General features: G+C 38.1%; 3 protein-coding genes and 1 long non-coding RNA gene across 5 annotated transcripts; 2 read left to right on the forward strand and 2 right to left on the reverse strand.

Moving 5' to 3' along the window:
* Positions 1-1,092: 1,092 nt before the first annotated feature.
* Positions 1,093-2,227, reverse strand: LOC140821983 (uncharacterized). Of its 2 annotated transcripts, none has more exons than XR_012115878.1 (3): positions 2,143-2,227; positions 1,305-1,742; positions 1,093-1,224 (listed from the first exon to the last, which is right to left on the reverse strand). It is a non-coding gene; the product is annotated as an uncharacterized lncRNA (long non-coding RNA). The 2 variants fall into 2 exon arrangements; XR_012115877.1 differs by having other exon boundaries at positions 1,305-1,397; positions 1,480-2,227.
* Positions 2,228-2,409: 182 nt separating this feature from the next.
* Positions 2,410-5,886, forward strand: LOC140821982 (chloroplastic group IIB intron splicing facilitator CRS2-B, chloroplastic-like). The gene is made up of 9 exons (XM_073182684.1): positions 2,410-2,554; positions 3,059-3,282; positions 3,431-3,515; positions 3,665-3,732; positions 4,291-4,341; positions 4,436-4,509; positions 4,834-4,892; positions 4,991-5,067; positions 5,541-5,886. The coding sequence occupies exons 2-9, from the start codon at positions 3,067-3,069 to the stop codon at positions 5,655-5,657; spliced, it is 747 nt and encodes a 248-aa protein (XP_073038785.1). The 5' UTR covers positions 2,410-2,554; positions 3,059-3,066; the 3' UTR covers positions 5,658-5,886.
* Positions 5,887-7,303: 1,417 nt separating this feature from the next.
* LOC140822201 (protein PLASTID MOVEMENT IMPAIRED 2-like) lies at positions 7,304-12,510 on the forward strand. The gene is made up of 4 exons (XM_073182939.1): positions 7,304-8,220; positions 8,625-9,488; positions 9,622-10,856; positions 10,940-12,510. The coding sequence occupies exon 4, from the start codon at positions 11,080-11,082 to the stop codon at positions 12,508-12,510; it is 1,431 nt and encodes a 476-aa protein (XP_073039040.1). The 5' UTR covers positions 7,304-8,220; positions 8,625-9,488; positions 9,622-10,856; positions 10,940-11,079.
* Positions 12,511-15,385: 2,875 nt separating this feature from the next.
* On the reverse strand, positions 15,386-15,940 carry LOC140822202 (uncharacterized). The gene has a single exon (XM_073182940.1). It carries the CDS (start codon positions 15,938-15,940, stop codon positions 15,386-15,388), a length of 555 nt encoding a protein of 184 aa, XP_073039041.1.
* Between the last annotated feature and the right edge of the window lie 2,765 nt (positions 15,941-18,705).

Consider the following 18,705-nt stretch of genomic DNA (forward strand, 5'->3'; position numbering starts at 1 on the left):
TCATCTTGCCATAATCAATAATAAGACATTGAAAACAAGATCCTCATAAAATTTGTTTGTATAAATACCATGTTTGTTTAACTTGAGAGGGAGGTCTTATTTTTACATTTTCCTAAAGGCATATTATTACCAAATTCTCTTTAAAAACTCTTCATAGACTTGAGTGTCGGAGTTATTACGCCGGATTCTTTTCCGGCGCTCATTCACATTCACGCTGTTATCTTTGTGTTTTCAGGACACCGTTGTCTTCGCGGGAAGAAAAGTGCTAGGCTTGAATATATTTTGATGCGCTGTCATTTTCAGTTCATCTTTTAACAATTCGATCCGGTGAAATTGTCCACCTATCTCTTACCCAACAACAACAATTTATTAAAGTTCTTGTCTTTTCAAATTTTTCGAGTCCATAAAGATATCAAAACCACGTTTTGTTTGATTATCTCGTGTTTAACACTTGAAAATTCCGAACATATATACAATTTGTTGGTTGATCGCCTAAAATGGCCCTCAAACATCTCGAGTCCAAAGAGAATAGGCCGGAGTAGAACTTTTGCTCCTAAAGAAATCGTTAGTACACTATTTGGCCGAGAAATCATCGGTAAGAAGGTGAAGCAATGCGTCGGCTGGAGTTTTCTTGGAGGATCAAAAACCATCAGAAGACCAAATGATGATAGAAAGATCATTAATCCAGGGAGGAAAGAGCTCGTTCGTAAACTCTGCGTGTAATTCTTTCATATCTGCACCATTTTGATTAAATTACTTAATTTTGAACTAGGCATGTCCGCCTCAATTGATATCGGTGAGATTAATTTTTGCTACACTTGATATTGAATATTCCATGACTCTATGATCGATAAGAGTCCCATGACACTCAGCATGTTTATAGAAACTATTTAATTTCCAAGCATGTCATTTAGACAATGTAGCAGAAGATTTAAGTTAAAAAGCTATCTCCATTCTTTCTATTCGCAGGGCTACTAAGTTCTGAGGTTGTTGCTGATATGGCTTTTACGGTGGGTACAGTAGCTGTCCTTCCATTTATACTTTCACGGTCGTAGCACCTCAAGCAGAGATTGTAAGCAACCTAACCTTTGAACCAAGTCCTCAGCATTTTCAAAAGATTTAACCAAAATTGAAGATCCAGTAGCTCCGTTTTCAACAATCCCATTCTCTACAAGCCTTCTTTTCCAACCAAAAGGATCGGAGTAGCAATCCAAAACCTTAATCCTGTTTAAATTTCAAAATAGAAACCTAATTTATCAAACAATCTTTATAAAGTTTGAAAACAAAAGGCGCAGACTTCAGACCATGTACAGGAAGAGGCAACATCATATCCTCGGCTCTTCAATAATTCTTCATAGTATATTGGACTACGGGACAATGCAACCAAAACAATAACTCTGAAAAAATAGAAGATAATTGAATCAAAATTATAATTTAAATCACAATGTAAAAGATTATAATTTGAATGAGTATCCTGACTTAGATTGAGATCTACGAGACAGAATGAAGGAGCAGACTTGGTAAAGTATATGATCTAAGACAAAGGGGCCTAGGGGACAGAGAATGGTGTCCTCTATAGTGAGTGCTGGTGCTTGCTCTCCTTTGAAACCACCGTCTCGAAGTGTCCTGCAAATTGATTCTGCCATTTTCTATTTCTGATGCTGCAGTTTTAGCTGCAAACTTAAAACACAGGTCCCGGGGTTCAGATTCCTACTATCGTTTCACTCACCGTTTTAGATTTGCTGCAAAAGTAGGCGCCAAGTTTGTTATATAAAAAAATGGTCACTACAATTTCATGACAGAAATCATCAAAGGTAAAAGAAAACGCATTTCCAATATGATATGATGATAATGCACTTTTCACAAAAGCCATTCCAATCTCTAATCTTGTACTTGTAATCGTGAATTGCTTTGACATATAATCACATCAAACTTCATGGTGCGTTAGTTATCCCAAATATAATATTCCAGGGAGTTAGCATGCATGGATTTGGACAAAATTTATGGGAGTTCGTATATGGATTTTGACAACCTTGTCCACTTCAGCCATTTTGAGGTTGAGTTGGATTCAAGCCTCAATCTTTTAACACTAAGATACCGGAGAAATCTTTAATGGATGCCGAGAGAGGGAACAAAGTTTACCTTTTTCGTCAGCTTTTGCAGTCGAAGTGCCGCCTGTTGCTGCGGAAGCGGAGAATGAAACAAAACAGAGCAATCGAGCGAGCTAATTCAAGTCTTTGTGGGCCAGAATCTGGGTCAAGTCCATGGGCTTTCCTTGAGGTAAATTTTATTGATGGGCCTTGGTTTAATATGCAAACATCAGTGGAGTTAATTTAAGCCTTTGTGGGCCGGATCTGGGTCATATCCAATGGGCTTTATTGAGGTAAATTTCATTCATGGGCCTTCATTTTATATACAAAAATCAGTGTAATTCCGGTAGCCAATCCTCTCAGACTGTCACCTCTATCCTTCTTGCTGCTTGGCCCTCCGCCGTGTTCGCTACTCTGCTCCGCCCCAATTCAAACGACAATTTGGATTGTAAAACAAGATAGAGGTCTCTCTTCCCCCTTATCACCGCTCTTTGTTTTTGTTTGGATGGTTTACACATTATGAATTTCTTCTTCGTTTGCTTGGTTTCACAGATTATTTTCCATTTCGCGTTGAATTGGTTGTCATTTATTTTTTTTTTTTAAATTTCCAATGTGAAGTTGAGTGCTACTTTCTGTCTGTGTATATTAGAAAAATCACTTGACATTCTCTTCACCTTCCCGTGTGGTGTTTTGTTTGTGTGGATTCTTGAGCATGGAATTTTTCCTAATTTTATTTTTTAACCATTCGAACTATTGTCAAATTTTGTGTATTTTTTCTCACGTTCTTTCATTTCATTGTTTTGTATCCATCATGCGTTAAAAGCAGTTGTATCTTCTGTTTTTTCTCACGTTCTGCTCGTTTCATTGTTTTGTATCCTTCATGCGTTAAAGCAGTTGTATCTTCTGCTCGTTCGGAGTTTGAAGCTATGTGCCGCTAATCTGACATGATAGCAAATTTTTTTTTTCAGGTTGATCAATGCTTTCTGCAGTATTTTTCCCAAATAACCCTTCAATTTACAGATCTTATCCGAGGATAAAAATTTCCCCGTTTTCCCGTAAACATTCAACTTCAACTGGACTTCGAGTTTCTGCTTCATTGCCGGAGATCAAAGAAGTAAAGACCGAGTATACTCCATGGCTGATTGCTGGATTGGGGAACCCAGGGAACAAGTATCACGGAACCCGGCATAATGTATTTCTCCTGCTCATTGACTTGCTTTTTTCTCATTTTTCTTGGCTTTTGGTTCGTGTTGGTTTTCTTCTTTCCTTTTTTTTTTTAGTTTCATTTTGGTTTAAATGGATTTATATTCGATGTTGATTCTCGCACTCACTGGAAATAGATTGGGTTTGAAATGATTGATCGCATCTCTCAAGCCGAAGGAATTTTGATGAACACCATACAGTCCAAAGCATTGATTGGAATAGGTGATTATTTAGCCATTTTTTTTGCGTTTTATATCTTTTACCCCCTCCAAAACATAGAGCAAATAAAATAAAAGTGATATTATGTAGATTTTGTTCTGTCATTACAGTTTTTATTGATTAAGTTTCATGTTTTAGTGAATTTGGTGCAGGTTCCATAGGAGAGGTTCCTATTTTATTGGCCAAGCCTCAGACATATATGAATTTCAGTGGCGAGTCGGTATGTTCTTACTGGTTTCTTTCTTTTGCTGATTTGTGTCTTTCTTAGTTATTTTATCAGATTTTCAATTTTAAGAAGGGAGAGATATCAGAGGGAAAAGGAATTCTGTAAAGGTGTGGTCAGAAACCTTAGTTGCGTACTTTGTCTTTTATTTTTGTTAAAATCTATAATATCAACATCAGCATCTTTAATAATAACATAAAAGGCCTCTTTGTTTCCTAGTAATTTTGAAGGAGAATATCAAGTCTGCTTGAGAATTCTATACTGATAATGATCCGAATGCATGGATTCAGTGGCTTGAAATTTTCATTGGGTTAATCAAGTTACAAGTTTGATTTCTACACACCATATTTCTACTAGTTTCAGATGTTAATTGTCTTTTTGAGGTGATTAGCAAATTACCAGGGCAGAGTCTTGTTTATCATTTGTTATTACTCGGATGTCATGTATATAGCAGAATATATGACTACATACTCTCATTTTCTTTACGTGGATTAGCATGAAGTTTTGATTACGAAGCTACTACATAATGTGGTGTTGTTTTTCCTGTGCTACCAGGTTGGACCACTCGCTGCTTATTATCAAGTACCTTTGCGACACATCCTACTGGTCAACATTCTTTTAAAATTTGTTATGGTAGATTTATTCTTTCATATCACATTTTTTCTTTAACTTGTGGTTACTTTTTTAACAATTCTTGTAGGTTTATGATGAAATGAATCTACCAAATGGAATTTTGAGGCTGCAACCCAAAGGAGGACATGGTCATCATAATGGGTATTTTCCAGCTTTTTACATGTGAAAAACATTGTTGCAGACTTGCAGTAAATCCCCTCGCAATTGATGATATTTGGTTGAATTGAAATGTCATTCCCGTCTTTGTGAATGAACGCATTCCAAACCACAAACCATACCTACATAGAATGTGCCATTGTTTTTAGCCTAGCAACTATTTTCCAGTGATCAATTTGAGTCATTGATACATCTGAAGTGTTCTTTCATAAATTCTGGCATTGATTTTATCCTAGTAACTATTTGAATTCATATCTTCTTTGCATTTTAACTAAAATAAACTTACCGTGTCCTTCATTTGCGACACAGTGTGAAGAGTGTTATACAGCATTTAGATGGTCTCCGTGAATTTCCTCGGTTTTGCGTAGGTTTGTTTCTTAACTCCCGTTCTTGGTTCTAGTTTTAACATAGTGAAATTCAAGTTCACTTGCAAAGCTTGAGTGAAATGTGATTCTACACGCTGCAGGTGTCGGTAATCCGCCAGGTACCATGGACATGAAGGCTTATCTACTTCAGAAATTCAGCCCCTTGGAGCGAAAGCAGGTAAATGGAAATGGTCAAGTTGACCTCAACATGGTTCATTATGGTATTATTGCTACTGTAGGCCTTAGCAATGCACACATGTTTTTTCTATTTTGCTCTGTGTAAACACGATTATTATCATTGAATTGTCATGTGGGTTCAATGCTGGTCCCAATATGTTTTGTACGTAATGCAATAATAATGGATTAGAGAGTAGCTTGTCACAGGACTATCAGATTTGAACTCAGGCATGAAATTTTCAATCTTGAGTTTGAGTGCTTGTTGAGCTACTCTAGTTCAAGCCACTGGTATTATTAGTTTTTTCTCAATGTTTTTAAATTACAGGCCATCGAGTTATTTCCATTTTTAAAAGAAGTTCAAAATTTTTGGATTTTTTTTTGCATAATATGCAATTGTGAATCGCGAAATTAGATTGTTGATTGAATCAAATGGAATTTGAGATTAGTTTTACACCACATTTTCTGTTAAAATAGGTGGATGCTGCTCTTGAACAAGGGACCGAGGCCGTGAGGACGCTAGTGTTGGAAGGCTTCAGCAATCGAATTACCAGATTTAATCTGGGACAGAAATACAAGTACAACAAAGTTTGACATGGATTACGAACCTGTAAAATAGGACAAGATGTACATTTTTCTATCATCAATGTCCTAATTTCTACCATTTCTTGTCTCTTGTTCAAAAATTCTACTTAATTTTATTTGTAGGATTAATCAAAGTTTGTGAGTTGGTGAGATATATTACCAAATTTAACTAGGTTTCTGGGGTAAAATTAGAATCCAGATAAATTTTATAATCGGTCGTTTTTATAAATTTTGAGTATATGCGAATATTTAATATTATCCCTTTTCTATGAGAAATTTTTTTTCTAATTTAATGGTATAAAATTATGTGTGGTTGATGTGGAATGGTATCAGAACAGATTGGCAAAATCCAATAAAAAAAAACCCTTCAATTAATAAACCTGGGTATATGAAAAATAAATAACATTTACTAAAATATCAAATAAATGTTTCTGAAAAAGAAAAAGGAAAAGAAATTCCCGTGCTTTTAAAGGTCCGTTTATAATGAGTTTATATTTTGATTTTTGATGGTACAGGTTAATGACAAAAATTCGTGTGAGACGATTTTATAAATTGTATTTTGTGAGACAAATATCTTATTTAGATAATTCATGAAAAAATATTATTTTATATTGTGAATATCAATAAAATAATCCATCTCAAAAATAAAATTCGTCAAATCTTTTTACAATAAACATTATCTAATTTAACAATAAGAGCTCCGGCCCTTCACATTTGGCACTGTACGGCTTCCAACAAAATACCATCTACAGCAAGAAAGTGAGAAGAAAATCTTTGCACGGTCTTCATTTCTTCCGCCATTCGAGTAGATGAGCCTGTAAACGAATCGAATCGAATCGAATTTTATGAAATTTTCAGTATTCGAGTTCGAGCTCGAATTCGAATAAACATATTCAAAGCTCGATTCGAAACTCGAACTTTTATTATTTTCGATTCGAACTCGATTCGAACTGAAGCTCGAGTTCGAATCGAATTCGAACTCGAATAAAATTATATATATTATATAATATATATTATATATATATATATACGTTATAATATTATATATAATATTATATATATTATATTTATATATATATATATACACACACGTAATAATATTATATATATATATTTAATAATATTTTATTTATTTTTTAAATATAATGCTAAAGTTCGCGAACAATATAATTTTAGCTCGAATTCGATTCGAAAAATATTCGAACATGTTCGAGTTCGGCTCGAATTCGATAATTTCGAATTCGAACCAAATATTATTCGAACCGGCTCGAAAAGTTCGTGAACGTATTCGGTTCGTTTACACCCCTAGATGAGATCCTAATTATGTGCATATTATCTTTACTTCATTTCGAATTATTTCACCCTACCTGTACAGGCAGTACCTGCAGAGATAGATCCAAGGGCCAGAATTTTTTATGGCTTAATTTTTAATTTTTTTTAATTTTTTTTTTCCCCATGATATGAATCTCATCCCTTGATTCTGGGTGTGGACACTACTCCCACACCCAGGATCGAACCTTCTCTTCATTTCAACGACTAAGATTTTGTAGCACGTACAATTTAAAAAAAAAATAGATCCAATATATTAATGAGAAAATCTTGATATTCATCATCGTAAGTCAATATCCACATGAGTAGCAGTAAATAAACCCACCATCCGGGTCTACCATATCTCCTTCTCCTCTACCCTTTTCTGGTTCCAACAGAGTCGCCTCCTACCCCCACAATTCCACATGTCCTTCACATTCGCTTCTCTTGTTTGATCCAGCTAAATCTCTGGGAGTCACCTTTTCCGGCCCTCGTAAGTCGTAACGATGCCAGTGGCAGCCCAAATTGGAAAGCAGAAGTTTTGAACGTGTAAGCCAAAAATTTATCCAAAATCTTCAGGACCCATCTCGACTCAGGTTCAGCTATGAAAATGCACAGTGCCATGGATGAATGGCCCTCTTCTTGTTAAACCCGACGAGATTTTGCGGTTTTCAAGATAAAGATCACGCCTTGGACGGATTGAGGATCATCCTGACATTGTTTTGACCAGAAAAGTGGGTGGTGAGAGAGGTGAGGTGAAGAGAATCTATAAAGGGATTGAGAAGCTCCAAGAATCGCAAGAGTTAAGAGGAAATTCAAAATGAACCAGAAAACATTAAGTTTATATTTCCACCAATTAACTCTGGGGGGATGGGGGTTATGAAAATGACGCTGAGGTAGGGAGAACTTTCGAGGTGGTTCAGGAACCATTAAAAAATGTTGAATTTGGCAGTCCACTGGAAGATGTTGACAAGAGCAAAAAATTGAAAAAATTTCCTTGGGAGAGAGAGGAAAGAATTGTAACTACGAAGCTAAAGAAGGAGAAAGTGGCGACAGCTGTTCAATCGAGCCTTGATGGAGAGTTGCTAAGAAGGTTGAGAGTGAGGCAGCGACAATGAAAACATGGGTGAAGGTTAAAAAAGCAGGGGTGACCGAGGCTGTTGTTGATCAAGTTATTCTTGTTTGGAGAAGTGATGAGCTTACATTGCTTAAATTTGATCTTCCTTTGTGTTGAAACTTGGATAGATCTCGAGAAATAGTCGAGGTCAGCAACATATTAAGTTCAAAGTTCCTTTATTATATCACCAAGAACTATATATGCTATCGTTTGTTGAATTTATTCCTGGTTTTTCTAGAAGTTGGTTGGTTTGCTTTCATTATATGCAAGTTTTGACAGAATATATGAGGTGGCTGCAATTTTCCCACGGGGTTTGGGACATTGGGCATGTACATTTTTTCGTACCAGTTTAATATTCAACCATTACTATTTACTAGCTTTTGGATGGGTTTGCAATTCGAGCATTACTTTTGTATTATCTTCTCATCTCAATATATTACCAGTATCATTGGAAGAGGATCCTTTCCGTGCCTTATTTTTCGATATCATTCTACTTTTGAAATGATGTATAGGGTGCTTCTTTAATGTATATTTTTCATAATGCTGAGCAGCTAAAGACTGGAGGCGTTGTCGTATGGAGTCAAAAAAACTTTCTTGTGGTTTATAGAGGTTGCAACTATGTCTCAAGATCAAGGCATTATCCGAAGATTTATCAAAACTCTACTTGTGATCAGCAGCATTCTTGCTCGTCTACAAATTATGAAAAGAGCACAACCATTGATCAATTAAATTTTGCAGATAGTCTGAGCGAATGAGCCATGGAAAAGATGGTAAATGGGAAAGTCAATGTATCGCACCACTTTATGAAAGAGAATCCGACAGGTTATTGGATGAGATAGGACCAACGTTTGTCGATTGGTGGATGCCAAAGCTTTACCAGTGGATGCAGATTTGCTTCCGGAACATAGTCATGGATTTAAGACACCCTTTAGGTTTTGCCATCCTCATACTAGATCACAGCTGACTGATTCTGAACTTACATATTTGGGGAAGATTGCTCGCCCTTTACCAACTCATTTGTTCTTGGTATGTGTTTTTCCTCTGTACTGTCGTAGACATTGAATTCCATCAATTTTTTTATTATCAGATTTCATCGTTAATCTGCACCACAACAGGGTAAGTGAGCTCAAGGCAAGTGTGTCATGTTCATGATTTTTAACTCGTAATCTTTTAGAATCCAAATAACATTTGCATTTATGATCATGTCGATGCTGATACAGATTCTCACTGGAGTTGTTCTTTTACTGCGACACAAGTTCTTCGTAATTCTTTATAGAGGGAAGGATTTCCTTCCCTTAAAAGTTGTTGTCATGCTTGTGTCCAAATTTTTATCTTCGCTTTTTTTCCTGCAACTGTCGCTGAAGTTCTTTGCCAAGCAAAAATAGCATAAGATTTGTGATCCAGAACTGAAACTGGTAAATACTATTTGATATTGAATAATACTTGTACTTTGCAACTGTATAATAAATTCTTGAATTCCTTCTGATGAAGCTTGTTTCCGTTATCATTGTTGGATCGGGGATTAAATCGATCCTTCGAATTTTGCAGGATGAAGTGCAGAGGAAAAGGATTGATTGCACGAGCAAATAGACGGTTCACTGTGCATAAAGCAGAACATGACAAGGTCTTACCGTATATATGTATAAACATAATCAATTAACACACTTTAGGTTCAAACCAGCACTTTACTATAAAACTTTCCGTTTTATTTTTAGAGACGTATTTAGGTAATTTAAAACTCCCGCAACGCTATTACTTCATCCATCAAAATATGATCTCATGCAAAACAGCTTCTTCCTTTGTACTACCTAGCAGCTTCACTTAAAGGTAAGACGACATGCTATGTTCAGATTCTTTTTCAAATGGTTCTTTAAAACCTTTTTGAACTGATCGTACAAGATGCCCTTCAGGTATCTACATCCATAAATTCTCTTTTTTTATCACCAGTTATTTTTATCCCTGGCTACAAAATACTAAACTTTCCCCTTACGAGATGACAGTGGAGCTTTTTTAGGATAAGGGACATCGGCCTTTATGCCTGAGCTTGAAGCGGCAAGAAGAGAGATAAAATGACTCTGATATTGGTGCATTGAAATCGCTCACAGCTGATGAATGACAATCAAGACCAAATCAAGCAAGCTATATATATTGAGATATTTTCTGTAATTTTCGTCGTTTCATCTTCAATTGGAGTTGATATAAATCTTTTTCCATCCCCATGTGTCTCTCTTCCAATTTCTCAATCTCTTCGACTTCTGGAATATGAACCCTTTTTCCGTTGAGCTTTTCTTTGCCATTTTAGGTTGCATATAATATTGTTGGAGACGAGAAGTAAATTTGGTTAAAAAATCATGATTCTTTTTTATACAACTTGGAAAAGAAAACGGAAATCTACTGTATCTCGTTACATGAAAAATCAAATGATTTTCTAAGAACATAAAGTTTAGCTCATCAAGGGGTCCATTTCCTGCGAACTAGGACTCCCATTTTTCTTGGGGTCCACGGAGGATAAACTCCTATCCCGTGGCAGGGGATGCCACCCAATCGCCACCATTACTTTATCTTTCTTTTTAGACCACTAATTCCCATAAAGAAATTTATTTTAGCCGTACATTTTTATATTTGGCAAGTGGATAACATTTGAAATATCATTTGAGATTTTGGGCTTTGAATAAGTTTACAGAAATTGTAAAATTTCACTCATGAAAAGATCGATGCTGGGTGTTCACGAGCTTCGTGGAAGGGAAAATGGCCTGGGGCTGGTTGTTATAGCAGCTATCAAGGTACCGAGAATTTTGATCGAAATTTGTATTTCTATTTATTTATGATCCTAACTGTAAACTCCCTGCGTGTGACTGTTTTATAGAAGCCTCGCACATAAACAAGAGAGCATCAGTTGGGGAACCGAGACTGGAGCCAATTAGCTAAAATCTAAGCACAAGAAGAATCCTAGCTCGAAGCAAAAGACAAGCAGAAACAGAGTCGGAGTTTTTTTCTAAGAAGAAAATGGCGAAAAATTCGAGTCCAAGAATCCAAGAACCAATCTCAAGAGCCAAAACACATAAACGAGAGGGCAAGAAGCCAAAGATCGCAAAAGCAAGTGCAGCAGAACGGATAACTGGAGATTCTCAGTATGCCAAAGTGGTGGCAGATTTAAAGTCTATGAAACAAGAACTGAATAATCTTAAGCTGGATATGGCTTTTGTTTTGCAAGAAAAAAGACGGGTCGAGCAGGAAACAGACTCTTCTCTTTTGAATATGGTGATCCTTGCGAATTCCTTAGAAACAATTAGAAGAGAGATTGAGGAAACTAATGAAGAGCATGTGTTAGTTGAGTTGGCTAAAATTGAGGCCATCAAGGAATATGGAGAGATTGAAGTTCAAAGAAAAGAAAAGAATGAACGATTCTTGAAAAGGAGGGAGGTGACTCGGAATAAAATGAAGAAAATGGCTCGAGAAACAGAAAATGCAAGAAAATTGGAGAACAAGCTAGCTGTTACATTATCAGATATCAATCTGTTAGAGAATGGATTGAAAAAAATCAAGGAGATGGTGAAAAGAACAGAAAGAAATGAAAGCTCGAAATTCTCGTGTTTGTTAGATTCTGTCACAAAAGAGTTGGAGGCGGCAAAGAAAGAATTGGATGCAATTAGAGAGGGTGGCTTTGAGTTAAAGGCTTCCATGAACGTCGTGCGGAATGAGCTTAAGCAAGCTATGGAAGAGACTTTGCAACAAAAGAAGAAAGAACGAATGACAGAAATGTTTATGCAGAATCTCTACTTAAAGCTTCTTAGAGCTAAAGCTAAACTGGAAGCAAAATCTACTGCAGAAAACAAGGCCAAAACCAAGGTGTCGAATCTATCACTTACCCTTGAACGATTGAAATCTGAATCTGAAGCATCAAAGAACGATCTGTCCCACGTCAGCAAAAAAACTGCAATAATCAGACAAGAAGTTCTAAAAACTGATACTGAGATAGACTTAGCAGAGGGAAAATTAGAAGAGGCCTCGCAAGAACTTGAAGCCGTTAAATCATCAGAGCTGATAGCCCTCGAGAATTTAAGAGCGCAAATTGAGATTACAAAGGGAAATAGAGCTTCAACTACTCAGCATAGCTCAAAAATCACCATTTCCAAATTTGAATATGAGTACCTCATCAGGCATGCAGACACAGCCAAGGAGATTGCGGACAAAAAGGTCGCTGCAGCTCATGCTTGGATTGAAGCTCTGAAAGCAAGTGAGAAAGAAAATATAATTACAGCTGAGCTATCACGAAGAGAAACAAGGGAGCTAAAAGTTGAGGAAGAACACAAGGTTCCCGATGCTGTGATCACATTTTCAAGCAAAAACACGAATCAGATTGTTTGCACAATATTTGGTGTTGCGGGCGTGCCAGGTGCGAAGTGCACCAATTTGTGTGAAAATGATAAAATCTAACTTCTAAAAACAAGCGATTGTGAATTCTAAATTTGATCGTCGGTTCTAATCTCCTAAAACAACTATAACGCCAAAATAAAGAAAACTATTGGGATTTGAGGAATAAATCTCTGACATCGTTTATATTTTCAATAAATTGTAGAAATTTACAAGACATAAAAATATAAAATATGAAGTTGCTGAAATCTACAAACGAGAAGACGTAAATAGAAATATGCTTGAAAGCTTGAAAAAGACTATTGCTTGAATATTGGAAATTTTGCAGAGAGTATTTGCAGATTTGTCTGTGTTGAAGAGTTGTGTTGTGTTTTGTGTGTCGCCGATGAACTCTTTTTCTTCACTGTGAGATATGGTTTCTTCCACTCCCCCATGACCCATGTTTCCCCGCTTCTCATTCCACGATCTGTCTCGATCCTCCCACGATTCTTCCCCCGATTCTTCCCACGTTTTCTCCAACTTAACGTCTCGTGATCAGTTTAAATGGACTGGGCTTGCTCTGCTAAGTTTGATGGGCCCATACAATTTAATCGGGCTTGTATTAATTTAACGTGGGCTTCATAATTTAATTATTTTTAGCCCAAACAATTGCCCCCCGCAAGCATTGGCCCGTGGGCCAAAATGCTTGTATGTAGCCAAATTCAATTCATTCATTTGGAGCGGCCCGTAAGCATTTTTTCTGAGGCGGGCTTGTAATTTTGGACCGAGCCCAATTATCTCTTGGATTTTTCACAGCCAATTCCCTTTCAGATTCAAAAACTCTACAGCCCGCTTTATTCTTATTTCTCTGTCTTCAACTTTTCTTTCCTCATCCCTGCATTCAGAGAACTACTTTTCTGTAGTCATTTCCACCCAAAGAGAGATTGGGTAGCTAATAAACTCAAAGTGCTTCTTGACCAAACTCTTCAACCTGCATTCCTCAAGGTATTCCAGCTGGTCCTCTTTTAGATCTCCTCATGTTTTCGCAGATGAGCCTATCTGGTAACAGTGAATGAGCCACTAGCTTGAGACTCCCATACATACCGATAATCATTATAATGTTAAGTAGTTACAGTAACCTTCTCAGCAACCAAGTAAGCTGAGTAGAAAGCAACACCAAGCTTAACTCCCCGTCGACCATGACCAGTACCGTCAATCCCTACCAGGTAATTGATGAATCTTACGTTAGTTGTTCCAACCAAGAAGTCATTCTGCTCATCATTGTGCCCTAATGGTGTTTGTGAATTTGTTCCAATGAAAATACATAAACATTTGCAAGACCCAAACTTGTTATGTTCATGAAGTCTTCTTGTGATACCAACATGCATGTGTCATGTATGTGCCGATGCTTCTTACATCTATGTCATAGTTCTTCCGCTCGGGTACCCAACTGAGGTCGTCGCTCAAGCTTCAAGCACGAGTCACCACTGTCTGCCCCTACTCATGACTCCAACCTCTATGGCCATTGGTAAATGTACTGCCCGTTTCTTGAATCTTATGCAATACAATTTGGTTTCTTCTTCCTGCCTTGTATGATTAACCTTGAGGCACTTTGACTCGCCTAGAGAAATTTGAGGGAATGACGACTTGTTTTGCCACAATATTGATCACTGTCATGTTACTCTATGTCATTTCCATGTTGGCTCCTTGTAGATGTTTACATGTCACTGCCCTTTGTTCCTTTGCTAGTATCGAGTTCCTGCGGGGAGTTGGATGGTTTTGTGCACCCCACCGACAAACAACTGATTCAAGCCATGTGTTGGCATAACTCCCCGCTAGATCACTAGCTCCCTTGTTCAACAAACGTGCATATGACCATGAATTGGCAGCCAAGAGGTAACTCTAATATTTTCTTTGTGTGTTGCACATCACTTGGGTCACATTCCCCCTACCCAAGCAGCCATTTGCATGCATTGCACTTCAGTTGGACCCCTTTCCCACATACACATTTACTTACTGTTCTTGCATGCGGTGACTCCGCTTTGTATTTGTTGACTGTTGGTTTGATGTTGTGGTTGTCGGGTGATGGATGTGGAATGAAGGTGGGTTTGTATGTGATGTTGTGTATTGGATGTTGGAAAGGAGTTTCTATTCGTTCTTAATCCACTTAACCCAACTCATTTCAATATCTTCAATCAAAACCATAGATTGGTCTAAAACTCCCCACTCGAGATTATTCTTTTCCTTGATTCTCTATCGAAACACAATGAATCCAATATGATAAAAGTGGCCTACTGGCCAACTTTCATTGGTCTTTCTCGTTTTTTGAATCATAACCAACAAATATTTGCATTAGTGGCCTTACGGCCTACTTAAAACAAAATTTTACAACATGAAGCTAAAAACCGTACAAAAATGGCTAGATAGCCTATTTCAATACCAAATTCCACTTCTGGGTTCTCTTGGGGTTCGCATAACGCCCTTGTTCTCTTCTGTTCTTCATTATTATTCGTTGTTCCGTTCGGTGAGCCCAACTCCCCGCTCGGTATGTTTCTTTCTTGCCCTATTCTAAGTGGCCTGAAGGCCTACTTCATGGGCCTGTCACTGCACACGCAAACAACCAATTTATATAATGGTGGTACGGTCCACTTCACCATTATTTCTGATACCATAAAAACATTGAAAATAAGTGGCCATAAGGCCGACTCCCTAGTGAAACAAAGGGCCTAAAAATGATGAATGAAAGTGGCTTACTGTCCCACTCTCTCTTATCAATTTTATTGTTGAATCATAAACATATATTTATTTCAGTGGCCCTAAGGCCTACATCACGTGACACCTTGAAATCAGGAACTTAATATTAAAAAAATGGCCCTGAAGGCCTACTCCTCACTGAAAAATGCCAACTCCCCACTGAAAAATGCCAACTCCCCACTGAAGATTAGCCTTTGTGATTGCTTTACTCGCAAGATCTTCCTACTTTTTCCCTCATACTCGGAAAATAGGGCTTGAGATACTTGCCGTTTATGCATCTTTTGTGTGGATGGCCATCTATGCTTGATAGCCAATATGCATTTCCGTCTAACACCTTATGTATCTTGAATGGTCCCTCCCAGTTGGGAGACCATTTGCCCAGCTCCCTATCCTTTGTTCCTAGTGGTAGTATGGTCTTCCACACTATTTCTCTTTCATGGAAACTTTTCTTGTTAACTCTTTTGTTGTAGATTCTTGCCACTTTCTGTTTCTGTAACAGCAAAGCATTGTACGCTTGGATTCTCAACTCATCTAGTTCTTCTAGTTCCATGATCATTGCTTCATTATAATGCTCAAGGGAAAGTTCATTTTGCTTTGCCACTCGCATTGATGGCACCATAATCTCCAATGGGAGCACTGCATCATGGCCAAAGGTAAGGGAAAAAGGGCTCACTCCAGTGGCAGTCCTCTTGGATGTCCTGTATGCCCACAGAGTTTCTGATAATAGCCTTGGCCAATCCCTAGGATTCTCTTCCATCATCTTTTGTAGAATCTTTATCAACACTTTATTTGACGCTTCGGCTTGCCCGTTGGACTGTGGGTAATGAGGGGATGAGTTTATCAATTTAATTCCATAGTCTTCTGCAAACTCCCTCATATCTGAGCCTGTGAACATAGTTCCCTGATCTGTGGTCAATGACTCTGGAATTCCAAATCTATGAATAATATTCTCTTTCACAAAGTTAATAACATCCCCTTGCTCCGCTTTCTTCAAGGGCACTGCTTCTACCCATTTGGTGAAAAAATCTGTAGCCACAAGGATGAACGAGTGGCCTTTAGATGATGAAGGGTAGATTTTCCCTATTAAGTCCATGGCCCAGCCTTTGAATGGCCATGGTTTGACAACGCTGTGAAGTTCATCCGCTGGAATTCTTTGGATGTTCCCGTGTCTCTGACATGGCTGACATCCCTTAGCATATTTGATGCAATCTTTCAGGATGGATGGCCAATAGTAGCCATACCTCCTTATCAACCATCTCATCTTTATTCCAGATTGATGCGCTCCACACACTCCCTCATGAACTTGCTTCATGATCTCCAAAGCCTCTGGGAAGCCTATGCATCTGAGAAGCAGACCATCTAGCCCTTTCCTGTACAAATCACCCTCCACTAAAACGTAATTAAGAGCTCTCATTTTTAAACCACGTGGAATATCTCTCCCGGTTGATTCTAGCACCTGTTTTATGTCATCCCTCCAGTCACCAGCTAAGTTTATATCCAAGTTGAGCGTATCTACCTGAATCCCTCTTTGCTGAATTGAAGGGTGGTTTCTCTTTTGAATCAACACCAGCCTGTGTGTAAGTTCCGGAGACATCTTCAATCCCGAAGCAACCTGTGCCAACTCGTCTGCCTCCCAATTTTCTTGTCTTGGGACGTGTACTAATGACACTTCCTCGAAATCATCTAGCAGTTGGGATGCAGCGGTATAGTAAGGAGCTAAGGACAAACTTGTGCATTTGAACTCCCCTGACAGCTGTTTGAGTACCAGCTGAGAATCCCCTGATATCAATAACTCTCTTGCACCTAAGTCTTTCAGAATTTCCAATCCAATGACCAGTGCTTCGTATTCCGCTTGATTGTTGGTGCATGGGAAATTCAAATTAAAGGATATTGCGGTTTTCACACCTCTTGGGGAGGTGATCACAATACCAGCTCCAGCTGCTGTTTCTGTACTTGATCCATCGAACTTCAACTCCCAGGGTTGAACTCCCACTCCACAAACTGGAAATCCAACCTGTTCTCCAATAAACTCATCAAGTGAAGGGTGATCAGCTAAAAAATCGGCGATAGCTTGGCCTTTTACTGATTTTTGGGGATAATATGTCAATGTAAACTCGGCCAATGCTAAAGACCATTTGCCAATTCTCCCAGAGAGGATGGGTCTATTAAGCATGTATTTAATCAAATCGGTTTTAGCCACCACAAACACTCTTGATTGAATTAAATAATGTCTTAACTTAGTACATGCATAATACAGTGTTAAGCATAGCTTTTCAATCACAGAGTATTTCACCTCTACTGGAGTAAGGAATCTACTCAAATAATAGATGGCTTGTTCATTTCCTTCATGATTATTTTGAACTAGTAGGCATCCAATTGACTCATGAGCAGCAGAGATGTATAATTTAAGGGGCATTCCATACCTGGGAGGCATCAGAACAGGTGGGTTAGATAGATAACCCTTGATCACATCAAAAGCTTTCTGATGCGATTCCTCCCATTTGAACTCCCCGCTGTCTTTGAGCTTCAACAGCTGTGAAAACTCCTTTGTCTTCCCTGCAAGGTTAGAGATAAAACGCCTCAGGTAATTCACTTGCCCAAGGAAGCGTTGCAACTCTTTCTTGTTTCTAGGCGGATTTGCTTCCATAATGGCTTTGGCTTTGTTTTTATCCACTTCAACTCCCCTCTGGTGCACAAGAAATCCCAGAAAGTTTCCTGCCTTCACGCCAAATGCACATTTCAATGGATTTAACTTCAATTCATGTTGCCTCATTCTTTGGAAACTCTTCCTCAAGTGCTCAATGTGATCAGTAGCTTGTTTAGACTTTACAACTATATCATCTATATATACTTCAATATGATGTCCTATCATGTCATGAAAGATGGAGTTCATGGCTCTTTGATACGTGGCTCCCGCGTTCTTTAGCCCGAATGGCATAACAAGCCATTCAAACGTACCAACAGCTCCCGGGCATCTGAATGCTGTTTTGTGAGTGTCAGTCTCAGCTATTTTGATTTGGTTGTAGCCCGAGAATCCATCCATGAAAGATAACATCTCATGTCTAGCCACTGAATCAATCAACATATCAGGTATCGGCATTACATACACATCCTTGGGAGTTGCACAGTTCAAGTCTCGGAAGTCGATGCATATTCTGACCTTACCATTCTTTTTCATTACTGGCACAATGTTTGAAAGCCACTCGGTATATCGGATTGGCTTTATAAACTTGGCCTTCAACAATTTCTCAACTTCCTCTTTCACTTTCAATTCAACTTCTTTTGACATGCGACGAGATGACTGTTGAAATGGTTTGAAACCTTCTTTGAGTGGAAGTCGATGTTCGACCAATTTTCGGTCCAACCCTGGCATGTCATCATAACCCCATGCAAAACAATCTTTGTATTCCTTCAACATGCTGATCAAGTCTTGCTTCAACTGCTCTTCCAGTAACTTACTCACATATACAACTTTTGGATTCTCAAGCTCCCCCAAGTTAATCTCTTCCAATGGGTCTTGAACTT

This window comes from Primulina eburnea, unplaced genomic scaffold (genome assembly GCF_022965805.1).
Source record: "Primulina eburnea isolate SZY01 unplaced genomic scaffold, ASM2296580v1 ctg739_ERROPOS11973397, whole genome shotgun sequence".
NCBI lineage: Eukaryota > Viridiplantae > Streptophyta > Magnoliopsida > Lamiales > Gesneriaceae > Primulina > Primulina eburnea.